The sequence below is a fragment of the Strongylocentrotus purpuratus genome, unplaced genomic scaffold (genome assembly GCF_000002235.5).
Source record: "Strongylocentrotus purpuratus isolate Spur 01 unplaced genomic scaffold, Spur_5.0 spur5_scaffold_14, whole genome shotgun sequence".
NCBI classification, from domain to species: Eukaryota; Metazoa; Echinodermata; class Echinoidea; order Camarodonta; family Strongylocentrotidae; genus Strongylocentrotus; species Strongylocentrotus purpuratus.
This window is the reverse complement of record NW_022145599.1, coordinates 3523940-3542733: the sequence shown is the minus strand read 5'-3', so window position 1 is coordinate 3542733 and position 18794 is coordinate 3523940. Positions and strand designations below refer to the sequence as shown.

The window sequence follows — 18794 nt, the reverse complement described above, 5'->3', positions numbered from 1 at the left end:
AAATTGACTAGAACAGCAATAAATGAAATGTCACAAGCATATGACACATGACATTTTATACTAAGATTTTTAAAAATCATGTAAATTTAATAATTGCAGGCTATTTTCCAACCTGTGACGTACATATCCGAACAGCAAAATTAAAAAAAGTATTTAAAAGGTGATTGTTTTTGGTTGTTACCCCAGTTTCTACTAAAACTCTTTTATTTAATCATCCTAATGTAAATCACAATTTCCACAAAAAACAGAAGCCCTTCTAGCGAGTCCATAGAATATTATCGCTTCCTTGCATCCATCTTCTTCTTTCCATAGTCCATCTTCCTTCCATAGTTGCGCTTCTTTTGACCTTTAGGGATAGAGTTGAACCTCTCTTGTAGCTCCATATATTTTCTCTTGTTATACCTGTGTGGAAAGGGAGACATATATGTTAGTTACAAACAGTCATATTCTTAATAACAGCAGTCCATTTCCACTAGGACATACTAGTATTCTAATGACTGAGAAGCAGTATTTTGCTGGGGGTAATCAAACAAATTCAAATAAAGATTATAGAATTACACAGAAACTATATCTTTAAACATCACCATCTTTGTTAACTTATAGTTTTGTATTAAAGCCCCATTGCACTACTTATAGTAGGGAGGTGTAACCCCCCCCCCCCCCCCCCTGGCCAAACTAGCACACATGGGCTTTAAGTTTCAGGATGAAACACTAAAAATCGGTTACTATGTGAAATCATAAATACATGAATAGTACAACACAGGCATATATGTATGCTTTGGTATCTCTGTGAAACATATGACATGTGTACTGCACATTTTTTGTTTTATTTGACGAATACGTCTTTTCCCTATCCAGAATGTAACAGGGGCTGGAATGTATGTGAAGTAGACATTTAATTGGCTATTCAATACTACCCTGAATTCATCAAGGTTAAGAAATCTTTTGATTGGGCAGATGAATCATGGATTTCTTTACAAATGTAACATAATTTCCAACCTGCCTTTGACGACATTTTTGGAAGAAATTGCAATAACACAAGATATGAAAATATATAAATGTAAAGCAATACTTATTTAGTTTCCCATTTGGTCATGTAAATAGTAAAACTTTCATAATTGCAGGGTACTGTATGCCTTCTATCGGACTCTCCTACAAAAAACACTTCCTGAAGAATGAAACAAGGACAAATATTATTTCCAATGAAAAAGATTTTCCAGTAACTTACCTCCTCGTATCTGAATCTGCCAGTAATTCATCCACCAGGGTTTGCTTGCGTTGTTTCTTTGGAACGCGAGAATGGTAGAAGTCTACAGGGTTGTCCACAACCGTACCAATCTGGTAAGAACAAGAATATTGGTATTAAAAAAGTACATGGACATATTCAGACAATGCATTTTGAAACTTGAAGCAAATGGGAAGCATTCAGCATTTCAGGAGCTAGAACGATACTCCTCCACATACATGTAGGAAGACAAAGATTGAGAAAGCTCACAAATGTTTTGCACCTTTTCACAACCTTCTCCTTATGGTATGGGCTATCAGTGTTATCAAAAGCATTAGCCTCTAAGCATCTCAGCACAATTACAAAATGCATTCAGAAAAAGTGGAGATAAAAAATTCAAAGTTTTCTTTAACATCAAATTTTTAATTTACCAGAGACTTTCTAATATGCTTTTTCAAGCAGTTTAACATAGATTTTATATACACGTTAACCACATCAACGCTGGTTAAATAGCGTGAACAATAAGAAATCTACTCATCATATTACATACAGATACAATTGAAATACATACCTGGACAAACTTTGGGATAGCTGCCATATCATTGCTTTTGTAGAATCTCTTTGGATCGAGAGTCGATCTCATCCGAATCACCTTGATGTCATTCCGTAGCTCCTCCGTCATCTCTGGAGCCTTCATGTTGAACCACCCATCTCCCTTCGTTGACTCTCGCTCTTGCTGTTTGGGGGTAATTGAGTAAATGAGTAGGTGTAACTATTGAACTGAAATCTAAAATCTTCTTAGTTTTAAGTGCTTCAAAAGACTATTCAAGAAAACACGATAATTATTTTAAAATGTAAATGTAGAGTCAAACATGCTAGTAACCATCAGTACTACAGACAAACATCATTTATTTCATTGTCAAATCCATATTTCTTTAGGGGATTTCATGAGCTCCCACTAATATTTGCTGCTACTGGTATTTCTGATGACAAACTGATACTCAGATTGTCACCATCAGGCGCGGATCCAGGGGGGGCCGAGCGGGCCTTGGCCCCCCCCCCCCCCCCCCCGCAAAAAAAAAAAAAAAAAAAAAAAAAGAGAAAAAGGAAAAGAAGCGAAAGGGAAAGAGGAGAGAAAGGGAAAGAAAGAAGAGGAAGAAGAAAAGAAAAGGGGGAAGAAGGAGATCGGGGGGTCGAAAGGGCTTTGCCTCCCAGGCTGTTGACCCCCCCCCCCCCCCATAAAACAAATAAGAGAGAAGGAAGGAAAGGGAAAGGAAAAGAGGAGATACTGGCGTACTGATAGGGAGGGGGGGGGGGGGGTTAGTGGAAATCAAATTCAAATGTGGTTTATTTCTAATTCCACAACGGTGGATTACAAATAATGCTGAAATTACATCATTTCCTCACTTTTTCCTCACTTTTTAGTAAATTATACGTTTGTATGTGTTTGTTGGAAAATGACCAATTCCTAAATTTGCAGCCAGGCAAGAAATATGATTCTTGAGATTCCTACATGTCAGGGCCCGAGGTACGGTGGGGATCGGGAGCCTCGAGCTCTCCCCCCCCCCCCACACTTTGTTTGAAAAAGTATATTAAAGAGAAATAAAATAGAATGAGAGCAAGAAAGAAAGAATAGTTAACTGCCAGTGTTAACAAATAATGAGGCATCAAAATATGCTCATCTGACCGTGATTAAATGCCTAAAACCCCTAAGCTTCCGTGGGCTCTGCCCCCTGGATCCCACCAAGGGCCCTACGGCGGGCCCTTAGATGCTCATCTGACGGTAATTTAATTCCTAAAGCCCCTGATTTTTGGGGGGCTCCGCCCCCTGGACCCAACGCCAAATAGTTACCTGCCAGTGTCACGAAATAATAAGGTATACAAAAAAAAAATATGCTCATATGACCTTAATTAAACGCCTAAAACCTCTGAGCTTCCGGGGCCGGCTTCGCCGCCGCCCCAGACAAGGATTAACAATCGAGAACGGTACAGCGAATCGTCTTTTTTCTCTCATAATCTTATGAAACGTGAAGCTTTCGCGCTTTGCGCGGGAGGGGAACCTAAATTCAGACAAGGATTCAGAGGCGAGAACAGTTATACCAATCTTTTATGATTTAATAAAACGTAAAAGCTTCCGCGCTTCGCGCGGAATGGAGGGGGGGGGAACTTAATTCCGACGAGGATTATTTTCGAGAGCGGTACAACGAATCGTCTTCTTTCTCTAATGATTTAATGAAAATTAAAAGCTTCCGCGCTTCGCGCGGGAGGGGGGAACCTGAATTCAGACGAGGATTAAGAGTCGAGAACTGAACAGCAAATCGTCTTTTTTCTCTCATAATCTTATGAAACTTTAAAGCTTGAGCGCTTCGCGCAGGAGGGGGGGGGGGGAGGGGACCTGAATTCAAACGAGGATTAAGAGTCGAGAACGGTACAACGAATCGCCTTCTTTCTTCAATAGTTTAATGAAACGTCAAAGCTTCCGCGAATCGCGCAGGAGGGGGAGGGGGTAAACTAAATTCAGACGAGGATTAAGAGTCGAGAACTGTACAACGAATCGTCTTGTTTCTTTAATGATTTAATGAAACATAAAAGCTTCCGCGCTTCGCGCGGGAGGGGGGAGAATCGAAATTCAGACGAGGATTAAGAGTCGAGAACTGTACAGCGAATCGTCTTCTTTCTCTAATAATTTAATGAAACGTAAAAGCTTCCGCGCTTCGCGCGGAGGGGGGGGGGGAGGGAACTGAATTCAGATGAGGATTAAGATTCGAGAACGGTTCAACGAATTGCCTTCTTTCATATAGTTTAATGACACGTCAAAGCTTCCGCGCTTCGCGCAGGAGGGGGAGAGGGAGGGGGGAACTGAATCTAGACAAGGATTAAGAGTCGAGAACGGTACAACGAATCGTCTTCTTTCTCTAATGATTTAATGAATCGTAAAAGCTTCCGCGCTTCGCGCGGGAGGGGGGGGGAGAATCTAAATTCAGTCGAGGATTATTTGAAAACGGTACAACGAATTGTCTTTTTTCTCTAATGATTTAAGGAAACTTAAAAGCTTCCGCGCTTCGCGCGGGAAGGGGGGAGAATCTAAATTCAGACGAGGATTATTTTTCGAAAACGGTACAACGAATTGTTTTTTTTCTCTAATGATTTAAGGAAACTTAAAAGGGGGGGGGAACCTGAATTCAGACGAGAATTTAGAGTCGAGAACTCTACAACGAATCGTCTTCTTTCTCTAATAATTTAATACATCCTAAAATTTTCCGCGCGTCGCGCGATTGGGGAAAAACTAAATTCAGACGAGAATTATTTTCGAAAACTGTACAACGAATCGTTTTCTTTCTCTAATAATTTAATAAATCCTAAAATTTTCTGCGCGTCGCGCGAGAGGGGTCCACGATTTACAAGCATCGCTTCACAGTGGACCTCTCCGTTTCCAGCTTAACATTAATAAATTATTTTAAGCAGCAATATTTCTTGATATTCAAATATGTAATTCTGTTAAATTCATATTTTGTATTGCATGGTTACTACTTTGATTGTTTATTGTAATGATATTTCTATGAATACTGTATTCTTTTGCTGGAAATGAGAAAAAATAAAATTGAATTGAATTGAAAAAGAGGGGAAAAACTAAATTCAGACGAGAATTATTTTCAAGAACTGTACAACGAATCGTTTTGTTTCTCTAATGATTTAATGAAACGTAAAAGCTTCCGCGCTTCGCGCGGGAGGGGGGGGGGGGGGAGAATCTAAATTCAGACGAGGATTATTTTCGAAAACGGTAAAACGAATCGTTTTTTTTTCTCTAATGATTTAAGGAAACTTAAAAGCTTCCGCGCTTCGCGCGATAGGGAGGGGGAACATGAATTCAGACGAGAATTTAGAGTTGAGAACTGTACAACGAATCGTTTTCTTTCTCTAATAATTTAATAAATCCTAAAATTTTCGGCGCTTCGCGCGAGAGGGCAAAAACTAAATTCAGACGAGATTTATTTTCGAGAACGGTACAACGAACCGTCTTCTTTTTCTAATAATTAAATGAAACGTCAAAGCTTCCGCGTTTCGCGGAGGAGGGAGGGGGAAATTCGCCCCTCCCTGCACCGACCCCCCCCCCCCCCCCCCCCCGCATCACGTCACTGTTGGTCACCATTACGTACCAATATTTGGCTCGCATAATTTCAAATTTGGGCCCCCCCCCCCTAAGAAATCCTGGATCCGCGCCTGGTCACCATGTGTTTTGCTAATAATGATGATACTCCTTGTTAAAGACTTACAAAGTTACTAAATAGCATATTAACATGTGGGAGAATACATTACTTTGAATGCAATCAACAGTGAAAGGGTTAAAGTTAAAGTTAAATGAAACTTCACAATGTTTCAGCCATTGATGAAAGAGACGACAACCAACACACAATTATGGTCACAAATGGTGTGCTATAACAGCACCATGGTGGAATATATCACAAGAGAACTGGATCATTCTTAAAGACTTGAACAGTATTTTACCTTTCTCTGCTTCTTCAGCTGTCTCATTCCAATCTTGTACGGAGGTATGCTGTGCTTCTTCTCAAAATCTGGAGTTAACACACTCTTCTTTATCAGCTGCAAAACAGAGAGAAAATGCAAGTTCAAAGTCGTCTAGTATAATACACCAATTAATCTTAATATGTGCATTAACTGTGCATGATGCCACATATATGTAACAATTAATATTTCTTATTTTTGCTTAAATTGTAATTCTATACTGGAACAGATGATCTAAAGAGGCTCTCAAGCCACAGAAGAACATATAGAATAATTTGATTTTTTTTTTTAATTGTTAAAAATGTCCCATTATCTTCCTTCGGAATGTCAAGAGAAATCTTGTAGGAAAGAGAAAATATAATGGATCATTTTGAACATATTTTCAAAAGACATAACAGTTTACATGTTCTTCCATGACTTGAGAGCTTCTTCTGACTTGCCAGATAAGGGAGTGAATGAATACTGTACTTACCTCATCTTTCTGGCTCTTGAGAAGGATATTTTCCACAGCCGTCTTGCTTGACATAGCATCCTCTCCATCCAGATTGATATAACAATCTCCCAGGTCCATACCGACATCAATCTCACAGGGAGCAGCTAATGAGGGCAAGCTGCAAAGAAAAAACAAATAATTTCCGTAATTCAGAAATTCTCTTTATCAAAAGAATGTGTACATCCTATGCTCGTTATTCGATAACACCAAGTAATCGATCAAAAAAACTTTACTTTGATATTTTCCTTGCACATATTAATTTTATAGGGTGATTAAACCTTAAGTTCCTCAACATTAAAATTAAAGAGGAGATATATCAAAGGCTAAACAAAAAAGTTGAAATTACACATTTCTGATTTTACTTCTTCATGGGTTGAATTTCCTCAGACATTTTTTTGTTGTTGGAACTACTTTGTGTCAAAACAAAAACTATAGAGAAAAAAAAATGAAGAAAGGAGGCAAGGAGAGAAAAGAAGAAACAGTACCAGTATTAATAGTTGGACAAGAAACTAACAATTCTTTTTTCATTAGCATATTTGTAAAGATTTCATTAAGTGTTCTCAAGGCTCCAGCAATACTGCATCATTCCGAAATGTGATGCTGAGGCACTTCAGATATTCTCTTGATTAGAGTCGATTGTTTTTTTCAGGAAAAATTTCAGTAAATAAAACATATTCTGTCTAGACCTATTTATAATAAGAAAGAGCAGAACAAGATCTCTTGCTTTAAAATGATCTAAATAATTTTCAAAATCTTCTACATTTTTATTTTCTCAAGCGTGAATGGTATCTAAGCATTCAGTCTTTGTCTGTGTCACCTTAAATACAAATAACATTTTCACATCATGATCATCCAAGTCAGCAACTCAACTGTATTCATAGTTCCAGCTCGCATGCAATTGCACTCAATTTCAACTTCAAAATACCTCACATCACACCATCAAACCGCCATTGCTGTATAAATTCATAGCACATGTGATCTAACTAAGAGTAAGAATCAGACGTAAAGATACATGTAGCCAGTTCTATTGAACAAATTTAAATAAACAACATAAAATTATGTTTAACAAACTGTAGACTACACATTCATTTATCATGTATCAACACTCCGGCCATGCGGCCAGGGAGCTCCGCCGCCTACGCCACGGCGCGGCAGAGCTCCCTGGAGCTGGAGCTGGAGCTGGACACTCGGTCCAGTTAAAATGTGCCTGGGTCTACCTTTTCTTCTCCTGTGAAAGTTTCTGCTTGCTATGTTTGTTTTCACTACTTTTCTTTGATAAAGATGAATTGTCACCACGTTCAACGTTCTCAGAGTCAGACTCTTTCACATTTGTTTTGATTTGTCCATGTCTAATTTTTGTGGAGCTGCCGACTTTATCTATCACAAAACTCGACGGGAATTCAAATTCTGAGTCATTCTCGTCATTTTCCGAGTCACCATTATCCACATTTAATCGAAAATCTGGCTTGGAGTCAATGACAAACTGCGGGAAAGAGTCATTTGAGGCATCCGAATCATCGTCCTGTTCATCCGTCCTCGTATCCTCTAGCTCAACGTCTTCCTCCCCCGAAGTTTCGGGTGCTTTCACAACCATCGATCGCTTCCTAGCGGCAGCTGTTCTGTGAGACTTTTGAACAAACAATTCTGTCTCCTCTCCAGTTTCTAATCCTGTTTTACTGCCAGCTTCCTTCGCGGTGGATGATTTGGAAACTTTCTGCTGCACTTTCGATTCACTATCTCTGTTTTTTCGTGTTGATTTTCCTTCTGTCTTCTTGGGACTTCGTCCACGTTTTGCTCTAGTCAAAGCCATGTTGCCAATATTTATTATGGTGTCTTTCAAAATCGAACAAAATAAGATTTTCCCAGCTTTTACTCCAAAACAGTTCCACCGGCTCCCCTTTATGTTAACCGGGTGGCATATAAAAGACAACGTAATATGAAATAAACATTGACTGTATTTCAATTATAATACTCATGTAATTTCATCTTTAAAGAATGTCCTTATTTTTTATATAAAAAGTTTCAGTATGCAACTATGCATATAGGCTCCACTAACAGCTTGTAAAAGTTGTATATGCTCTTTTCTTTCCTAATTTTCCGCTTTTCTTCAGGCTCTACTTCTTTTTTAACTGACTTTATCTTTTTGACCACGCACAATAATCATTGGGAGGGGTCGGCGTTTCGCCCACCTCCCGATCCGCCTATAAAATCCGCCTGCGACTTTGCGTTTTACACCCTGGCCTGGACCTTTTCCCAATAAATTTCAAGGAACCGACTGGGAAAAGTCTATCCATGACAAGATATTGCGCGCGCACGTAGCTCTTCTGCAATGCTCAACGTACGTCCTATTATTATGTCCAGTGTCGCGGTACGCGGTACATGTACTTTTGTATCGAGACGTACGAGTGAGAGAAAACAACGAATAACAACAGAAGGAAATAGAGAAAAACAATAAATAATTAAAGAACAGAGAGGAAACAAAGAATGTCATAAGCAGAGAGAGAAAACAAAAACTAACTTGAAAGAAAGAGAGAAATTAGAGAAGGAATTAATCAAAGTAAGGAAAGAGAGAAACCAAATAATATTATGGTTTTTGTGGTTTAATTCCGCCTTCTTCAGGGTTTCAATTTTTGACGTGTAGCCTACTTTCAAACCATTTGCTGATTCGGACCCCCCCCCCCTAACACACGTGTACACATATCGACACATACACAGACTACACTCGACATAATATGTGTAATGGTAATGTAATACATAAACTGTGATTTAAATATTGCACTCGTACCATTTTCTATTATTGTGGGATCACGTCTTTCATTTTTTAAATTCATGTCATTTGTTTCTAAGACCTAATTTCTCTAATTCTCTTGACCCCTCTCCCTTCATATTTGTTTTCTAAGACCTCCCCCCCCCCCCCCTCATCTCTCTTCATATTTGTTTTCTAAGACCCATTTCTCCCCCGCCCCCCCCCCCCCCCCCCATCTCTATTCATATTTGTTTTCTAAGACCTCTCTCTCTCGACCCACTCTCTCTCTCGTATGTATTTCTCAGACCCCTCTTTCTTTCTCTCTCATTAACCCCCTCTTCATATTTGTTTCTAAGGCCTCTCTCTCTCTCTTCATATTTGTTTCTAAGACCCCCCCCCCCCTCTCTTTCTCATTTCTTGATATTTGTTTCTAAGACCTCTGTCTCTCTAGCTCTCAATTCATGATATTTGTTTCTAAGACCCCCTCTCTTTCTCACTTCTTGAATTCATATTTGTTTCTAAGACCTCTGTATCTCTCTCCCTTTCTCTCTTTCTCATAAGTTAAATTCATGATATTTGTTTATAAGACCTCTCTTTCTCTCTTTTTCCATTCATCACTTTGTCTAGTGTAATGTACAGACACATAACATATAAAGGAAATTATACACCAGTTTTACATGAATTCATTTGCACTTTATTTACTGCTTTACATTCATATACTTTTTTTTTTCGTGAAGGTAATCTAATCCTTCAATGTCAGAGAAGTAATACAAAAGATACAGGAGTATGTGTATGCATAAATAGTTATATAAAGAAGAAATATGTAGTAAAAGTGAAAGCAAACAATAGTAGAAATTTGAACAGATAATTTGACAGTGTGTTAAGATTTAGATGCAAGAAATGACTATAAGAAATTTTTATTTGAAAATACATGCACATGTAGATAAAAAGAGATCTGAACATAGGCGGATTCATGGGCGCAGAGGCGTGCACCGCACTTTACTTTGGAGATAACGAACTGAATACACATAATAATGGATGATACGTGAAAATATTTTTCTTCAGCGAGTAACAATATTTCACGTATTTCGCGAAAATTGATCATCCAATATTATAATCATTATTTAGATACTCCACAGAGATATTGTGATTTATTCACCATTTTTTATAATATACTAGTACATGTACTTGTAAACTGCATCTTGGCAATTGAAGCTTGAAACGAGTGCAAATAATGAAATTTCCCAAGCATTTATGTGGTGCTGGTGCACAACTAACATGAAAAGTTAAAAATGTTTGAATTTCAAGAAAACAGTAGGCCTACCGTAACACTAATATAATCATTTACCTGTACAAAGTCGAACATCTAGAATTTACATATCCCAATCCAAGTTGTTACTTGAAGTTATCGTGCAGCAAGCTTCTTAACTTGTTGTTCTGAACTTGAAATCCTATATCTTCTCCCTTAATCTTCAGTATTGCAGCTGCGTACGGTGTGTATAAATGCTGCATCGACGTACGTCTGTGCATGTACGATTCGATTTGGAACTGGCGCGCCCGATCGAGGAGCGTAGACTAGACTCATTCAAGCAGTTTCATTGCTATTTACCGGGAAAATGTCCAGGCCAGGGTGTAAAACGCAAAGTCGCAATCCGCCTATAGCATTATACTCCATGGTCAATATTATTTCATTTAATTTATTTTCATTTATTTTAATTTATTTTTATATTTCTCATATTACATATATATTTCAAACTAAAGTACAATTATTATTTATTGTGATGAAATAACAAGCAATGATACATAATAAATAACATAAAAATAAGTGGTCAATATAGAGTACTGATTTAACTTAAATAAATATGGGACCTACATGAAAGCAAGTTATAAAGCAGTAGGCCCCGGTGAAAATATTTGTGATAATGAATGGAGGACAGCTATAAATAGTGACCAAGACAAATACATCCAAATACAAAGGGAAAGAAAAAAGAAAGATTCATGCGCTGGTGCTGTTTATATTTTCCTTCTTTTCTTACAAAGTAAACAAAACTACACGTACAGGCAGGCGCAGATCCAGAATTTTTTAGGGGGGCCCAAATTTGAAATCAATTTGAAATTTAGTGTGCTGATATTTGAAAATCGTGCCGGCCAATATTTCGCTCAGTGGGGGGGGGGGGGGGGGGGGGGGGGGGGGGGGGGGGGGATAGTGACCACTAATTTATTTTTGTTGGCCCTCAACATTTATAAAAAAAATCGCACCCCCCCCCCCTAGAGCGCCAGGGGTGGGGGGGGGGGGCATCTCCCAAAAAGAGTAAAATTAACGTTTTTACACGTTTTTTTTCAGGGGACGCCCCCCCCCCACCCTGGATCCGCCACTGCGTACAGCAGGCACGTAGCCAGAGTTTGATTGGGGGGGGGGGGGGCACATACATGTAAATGATCGAGGTCAAAAAGAGTGATCTAAAAAAGTTCAACCGATCGATACGTAAAAAACATTACTGTTCGGGTAGGCTTACGTGAAACTTTTGTGTTGCTCTGACGTGTGGGATAAGCATGAATGGATCTGTTTTTCCGAAACATATCCAACCTTACATTTTCTCACCTCGGACCCTAACGAAATCCTGGTACCGACAAAGTCTGATTTGTAAACCTATATTTTAGTTTAGATTTTGCAATTAGAAATGATGTCTTATAATTATAATGTGCATTTCTTCATGGAGATGTATTAGGATCATAGAGATATATACTTAATAAGTGTTAGTAGTATATATCTCTATGATTAGGATAATGATTATAGGACCTCTGTGGCGTTTCTTGAATAGCGCCACCTTGGGTTACATTCTGTATGTAGCGAAATAACTTTTTTTTTCTCAAGGATTCGGTTCAGGCGCGCCGGAAGCAGTTTGGAATTGGGGGGGGGGGGCAAACATTCCAAGGGGACTCACTTTCCAGTGGCAGTGGCGTAATGAGCAAAAACGTTTGGAAGGGGGGGGGGGGCAGAAGAAAAATCTGCATCACCACCAGTCCACCACTCTTACACGTTACAACTTACATGCACGCCCCTCGGAACTTTTTTCAAAGTGTATTAGCATCAGGTATAGCGTAAATTAGTGTGGGGTCCAGGGCCTGGGCCCGGCAGGGGATCAAGGGGCTAAGCCCCCGGAAGCTCAGGATTTTTAGGCATTAAAATACGGTCAGATAAGCATATTTAGATGCCTTATAATTTTGTGACACTGGCAGGTCACTAATTGGCGGGGAGTCCAGGGGCACAGCCCCTGAAGCTCAGGGGTTTCAGGTATTTAATTACGGTCAGATGAGCATCCAGTGGCCCGCCTTATGACCCTTGGTGAGTTCCGGGGAGCGGGGCCCCCATAAGCTCTGGGGTTTTAGACATTTAATTACGGTCAGATCACTTATTTTTTTCTCTCTCTTTCTTTCTTTTAATCCGTAACATACTTTTTCTAAAAGTGAGGGGTGCTCGAGCCCCCGAGCCCAGCCGTTCTGCAGGCCCTGACATGAAGGCTGCTAAATAAGCATTTTTTCTTTCTCGCCCGACTGTAAATTTGGGAATTTCTAATTTTCAACAAATGCATAGAAAGGTATAACTCCTTTTTTTGGAGGGGGGGGGTGTTTTTTGTTGTTGAGGGGGGGGGGGGCAAATGTGTCTCCCCCCTCCCCCACTTCCGGCGCCTATGTACAGATTGTTTGCGAGGGTCCAGGGAAATTCTTATATTGCAGGCCGACATAGATTCACAAAGCAGAAGATTGGATGTTAGTTTGACTTTAGGTGTACGTCATCCAAACCCTAGTTTTTTACTTTCTTAAAGTTCTTCGCTGTTGTCGAATACTTGTCTCTTTGACCGTGCAAAGAAGAATGAAAATAAAACTATTGTGATGAGGTCCTACTATTCTTCCACGAGAAGAGGTGACGTCACTGCAATAATCAGATCATTGTTTTGATTTATGGTTCTCTGAACTTAACGTCAGTGTGAGACTATAGGCCTAATCAAGACATGCTTCATGACACCTTGTGATGGAAGAAGATTACTTTGTTTTTGTTTTTCTTCAGAAATCCCAACGTTCTATATAATTAGGGCAAGTCAGTTCAGTTGCATACCCGAGATCTATAATGAGATTGATCGTGGTCGCACCATTATCCAGATTATTGATCACCCATCATGTCACAAACAACCTCAATGGTAGGCTTATTATATCGCACGTAGTCCGAGATTTATAGACAGTAAACTTCTTCTCTCGAGATTCTCATATCTCAACATTTAATAAAATTAATTATCTCAATAGTGGACTGATCAACAATATGCACCTATCATACATCCAATGAATGTTTAAAATGAACAGGATTGATAACCGTGCGGTATTCGAATATAAGGCAGCTCATACAAACCAATTATGATCATGTTGTTAGGGTTAGAAAAAAAAAGCATAGGGTTAAAATATACTTCCCTTCTATTCCCGACCCGTAATTCTCATGGAAAATAGACTGAGTAGGCCCAGGAGCGTACGCAGGATTTTTTCAAGGGGGGGGGGGGGGGGGGGGGGGGGGGGGGGGTTAACATTTTTAAATCGGGCCGAAAATTTCGCATCGGCTCAGCCAGCCGCTGAATAAGCGGGGGGGGGGGGGGGGGTAAGAGGACAATTTGACATTTTGCTCCGTTGGGGGGGGGGGGGGGTAAGGTCACCTTTTTTTAGGTCAGCCATGGGAATAATTTTTTTAATTATTATTATTATTAAAAAAAAAAAAAACCCAAGGGGGGGGGGTTTAGGGGGGTTTATACACATTTAAATACCAAGGGGGGGGGGTTAACCCCCAAACACCCCCCTGCGTACGCGCCTGAGTAGGCCTACACTCGATCATTGCCTTGGTGACAGATCATTTAATTTGACTGTGATCGCATATGCCAATTGTATTGATAGTATTGATAGGAATATAGTCGGAACGTTTTTGTAAGTAAAGAGAAAAGGGGAGAAATTTAATTGCTTATTACTTTCCAATGCACTTATCGCGATCGACTGATATCAGTCCATTGTCTTGATGTTACTACATGTATTTAGCTTCACTATTGTGCTCCTGTGACCAGTTTAGTTATAATGTCTTTGCGGCCCATGGGATCGCTGATCTCCGAAATAGCGGAGGGATAATAATATGACGATGATGTTGGTCAACATGACTTGTGTTATATTGTTTTGTTTTTAATCATAGGCCTAAACTTCAACTCTATAGGAGTTATATTCCTCTCAGTGTAAAATGAATGTATAGTTTTTACCGAATAAATACCTCTGAATAGGAAATTATTAAAAGAAAATATTCCTCCCAGATGCTAACTTTCAGATATCGTATTGAATGACTAATTAACCATTATTATGTTGCAGAGCCCTACATGACCCTTTTCTTCCCCAATGCAGTTCAGCCTGACCTCTTTACCATACTCTAAGAAATTGGGCACCCCATGGATCTTACCATGGACACCCTGTCTGTCAGATACTATTGTTTAGCATGAGACAGATAGCTCAATTAATGGACGGCGTGTTGCATACAGTGACCTATAACCTATATCGATTTAGAATAGACTACATAATATCCTTCACGGTCCACGAACCTGAGATTTAGAGAGGGAAAAACAAATTATAATCATGAACTGCTGACCTAGCTCTTAAAACAATCAACGTAATAAAGCAGCACATCATCAATCAAACAATCTTGCTCTGCATTCCCTTTTCAATACTACTAACGTCCCTAGACGAAACACCATACGTAAACCCAAACCCAAACTAAAATCTAAGTTTAACCCTAACCCTATTCATTTGGCAAAATAATTCTTGGGTCAAATAGATAGGCCTAAATATCGGGTCAATACGAATCTTTCCCAGAATCATGATTCTTCTGATTTGTGATTTCCCCTTTTACGTTTTGTTCAATGGCTTTGCATACCGCATGAAGTCTTTCGTCTATGTCTGATCGTCAACGAAACGGAGTTAAGTCTTTTGTTAATTCGTTTGTTGCTACGGCAGGCTGCCAGTGAAAACGAATTCGTTTAATCAAATTATGGAAATGAAAGCATCACTTTAAACGAACAGAACTTTGTTATTCATGGCTCATTTTCCTGAATGAGGTGTCAAGGGGGTGAAAGGGCAAAAACTGAACTTTCTAGAAATGTGAATTTGTCTTCGAAATTCAGGTACCGCCCGCCAAATGACTTTTTGATTTCCATCCTTCAAATTGCTTTTAATCACTCATGCGTAAAATAAACATCATATTATGAGTGTTGCATACGATGAAAGAAGACAAATATGTGTCATTTTTAATTATAATTGTGATTAAGTTATGATAAAACACCGATAATTCTCGGTTTCGTTTATTGCTGGATCGCGCTGTATAATTATCATTTCTAGTATGTTGTTTACTAAATATTTGTAAAATATCAAATATTACATTTTTGGTCTCGTTCGACGAGTTTCAGAGTGATACACACGTGATATACTCTGATGAATTTCGGATTGGGGTAACGCGAAACTTTTTATTTCTGGAAAGGGTGCTGTGACATAAAAGTTGAAAAACGCTGGACTGGACAACAGTTACTATAGACCGTTCAAAAGCAAGAGTTCACTCCGGGAGGTGGCGGTAGTTGGGAAATAGTGGGCTAATTTGCACCCGTCCGAGCTTGTTTGTGATGAGCGTATCGGTCTGGTGAACGCAATTTCAAGCTTCGGGATAATACCCCGAGTCTGAAAATAGTGGGTTTATATTTGGCAAACTCGGGCTGATTTCGACATGAGAACCTATAACCACCAAAAGCTATTATATGTAATTTAATGACAGCTGATGAGGAATCTATACATATTGTTTTACTGTTCTTTACTAGGCAGAGCAAAACAAATTTCGTTCTTAAACCATTGAAAGAGTGTTTGATCCCGACTCCTTTAGTATAATTTTGTGTGGTATGTGTTCACGCTTGGATGAACAGGAGGCATTGTTTGCGAGAGTACACAAATTGATGTGATGTGATGTTTGAATAAAACAATTGGAATTTGGGTATTAATTCGGTCGTTGCAGCTCCAAATGACATCCCTAACAAAATTCATGCCACACATACCAAATATCAACAAACATTTTGTGCGAGTGTGTGTGACTTTGCTTCTGCAAAAAGCATATGCAATGCATCTCATTTGATATATATAATACAAAATTCTTAGGTGTAATGATTGATTCAAACGTAACTTGGAATAGTCATATTAACAACATTTGCATGCTAGTCTCGAGAAGCATAGGCATTTTATATAAATTAAAATATTATCTATCACAAAAGTCACTATTTATGCTTTACAATTCCTTCATTTTGTCATACATATCTTATTGTAACATAGTTTGGGGCAATAGTAGTAAGATGAAAATTGTGTTAATATATCGTCTCCAAAAGAAAGCACTTCGTCTTTGTACACATTCACATTATTTAGCCCATACTGATCCAATATTTTGTAAACTAAAAACATTAAAAATCGCTGACATTCACAGTTTTCAAACTGCAATCTTTATGTATAAATGTTGGATAAATACTATACCTTTGGCATTTCGAAATATTTTTGTTTACAATAGTGATATACATTCTTATCCCACACGACACTCATCTGATTTCCACTTAACAAACCCCAAAATTATTATGGCCTATAAATCGATAAGACATCATGGTCCAGACATTTGGAATGCTTTACCTGACAATATTAAACACTCTGCAACTCTTTATTCATTCAAAGCATCGATGAAAAAATATTTAATATCTACATATTCAAAAACATCATAAGGGTCTCAGAGGTTTTGATTGTTTATTTAAATTAATTTTAGATGACCAGTTCATTAACAATACGAATCGAACACTTACTTCACCTGCACACACCCACTTGCACACACTTGCACATTTTTCTTCTTTTTTCTTTTTTCTTAATTTCTTTCCACTTTTTATTCAGATACTTTCTGAACAAAATCTTTATATGTGACTCTTTATTCCCTACATTCTCCTAAAAACAGCTCCATGTACCCCCCCCCCCCCTTCCCGGCTGCTATCGCCTCAAACTTCTTTGCTTATGATAGTTGGCCTCTGCATTTATGTTGATTATTTTTACTTACCTCCATACTTTCAAGCTTTCAATTATGTATTTTTTTTTTTTAAATATTTTATTTTGTGTGTATTAAGTTGTCACTCGTGATGTAAATCAATTATATTATATACTATTATTGTTATTTGAATGTTTTATATTTGATTTATCAATAAATGCAGAAACATCTGCTAAAAAAAAAATATTCAATTCATTCTCTCACTTAAATCCCTACATACTGTATAGGCATCACTTTGGCGCAAGTCGATTTTTGCACTCCCGCAAACAATGCCTCCTGTTAATCCAAGCGGGAACACATACCACACAAAAATGATACCAAATGATTTGGGATAAAACGCTCTTTCATAAGTCATGTATCTGTTCAAAGATGATTTTTAAAATAATTAGCAATTTTCACGAAGTGACGGAAGCGAGGAAAATCGTAACGCAAAGTGAATGCAATTTTTTTCACTACCGTCACTTCGTGAAAACAGCGACGAATTTTCTGGGTGTAATTTTTTTTGACTCGCACGGTACAGGCCTGAAAATACTGGGGAGGGGAGGGCTTCGCCCATTTGCTAAATACGTTCATGTATTATCATTTTACCTGCCTCGTAAGACCCCCCCCCCCCCCCCCCCCCCCCCAGTCATGATGAAAGTGCCCCCCCCCCCCATGCTTCGCTACTGCAGGAAGGTATCAAATACAAGTAATGCTTGTCCGTCATACATCCGAGCAAAGGATGGAACTTCTACAACGACTTTAGGAAGTAAAATGCGAGTTAAGTAACATGATAAAATGAAGCATGTTAAAACTATTATGATAACACATGTTTTGAACATGATGTTTATTCATATAAAGAAAGAGATCAAAAAAAAATTCAGACAATCTGAAGAAAAATAATCTGATGACAGGATGGATAAGGAAGTTGCCTTGGTAATTTGCGTGTAGCTGTTTCCTATACCTTACAAAGAGAGAGATCATATTGAGATCAAGTGATTCATTGCTAACATCTGCTTGCAATAGATATCGTGTGTCTATAAGCAAAAGGCAAAAGGAATATAATGGTTACCATAAACATAATGTTACTTTCATTCCACTTTTTGTTATATCTCAGATTCAGAGACGATTTATGGTTTATTATTCTTTTCATTTACATATTTTTAAAGATCTTTGGTGGATATTATTCCGTCAAAGGAATATGCTACAGGGTCTTAAAAGTCTGTCCGTTGTGATGTTAATATACCCAAGAGAACCGAAGCAGCAAGATTCTTCGTAATTGACAGATTTAATTCATGAATGTCTATTTCTCGATTGATTTGCAGAACATGAAGAATAGAACATTTAACCTCAACAAATCGCCACGTTTTCTAATCCGACCTGACAACAGAGATCATCCTTGCCCGTGAATCAAAGACTTTCATCCTTCCATCATGGAGCTCACGGACACGTCTTCCTTCAGGCCACGCTCTTAGAAGTTAGGACTTCTTTTTGTGATGTGACAAGATTATCGATTTATGAGTGGACAAATGCAAGACGAGTTTGCGGACTTGTGAAGAATGTAGTCTTTGAGGAACAGACACCGAAACAGGCATTCTGTTCTGAACATTCTGACACTCATCACTGATAATGATCCTGTCGATATTAGACGCATTTCACAAAGAAGCAATAATTTTGATACAAGGAAGGTGTCCATTAA

General features: G+C 38.6%; 1 protein-coding gene across 1 annotated transcript; it reads right to left on the bottom strand.

The window, feature by feature from the left end:
- On the bottom strand, nt 1–8083 carry LOC586304 (deoxynucleotidyltransferase terminal-interacting protein 2). Its single transcript, XM_786092.4, has 6 exons — nt 7460–8083; nt 6222–6360; nt 5732–5827; nt 1797–1961; nt 1229–1338; nt 1–402 (listed from the first exon to the last, which is right to left on the bottom strand). The coding sequence occupies exons 1-6, from the start codon at nt 8050–8052 to the stop codon at nt 276–278; spliced, it is 1230 nt and encodes a 409-aa protein (XP_791185.3). The 5' UTR covers nt 8053–8083; the 3' UTR covers nt 1–275.
- Between the last annotated feature and the right edge of the window lie 10711 nt (nt 8084–18794).

Bases quoted from the DNA above. Each gene is read 5' to 3' on its own strand.
- LOC586304 (XM_786092.4), bottom strand. From the start codon at position 8,052: ATGGCTTTGACTAGAGCAAAACGTGGACGAAGTCCCAAGAAGACAGAA. The intron at 1,962-5,731 runs GTAAAATACTGT...ACCCCCAAACAG, and splicing joins AGCTGAAGAAGCAGAGAAAG to CAAGAGCGAGAGTCAACGAA. The intron at 403-1,228 runs GTAAGTTACTGG...CTTTCCACACAG, and splicing joins GCAGATTCAGATACGAGGAG to GTATAACAAGAGAAAATATA.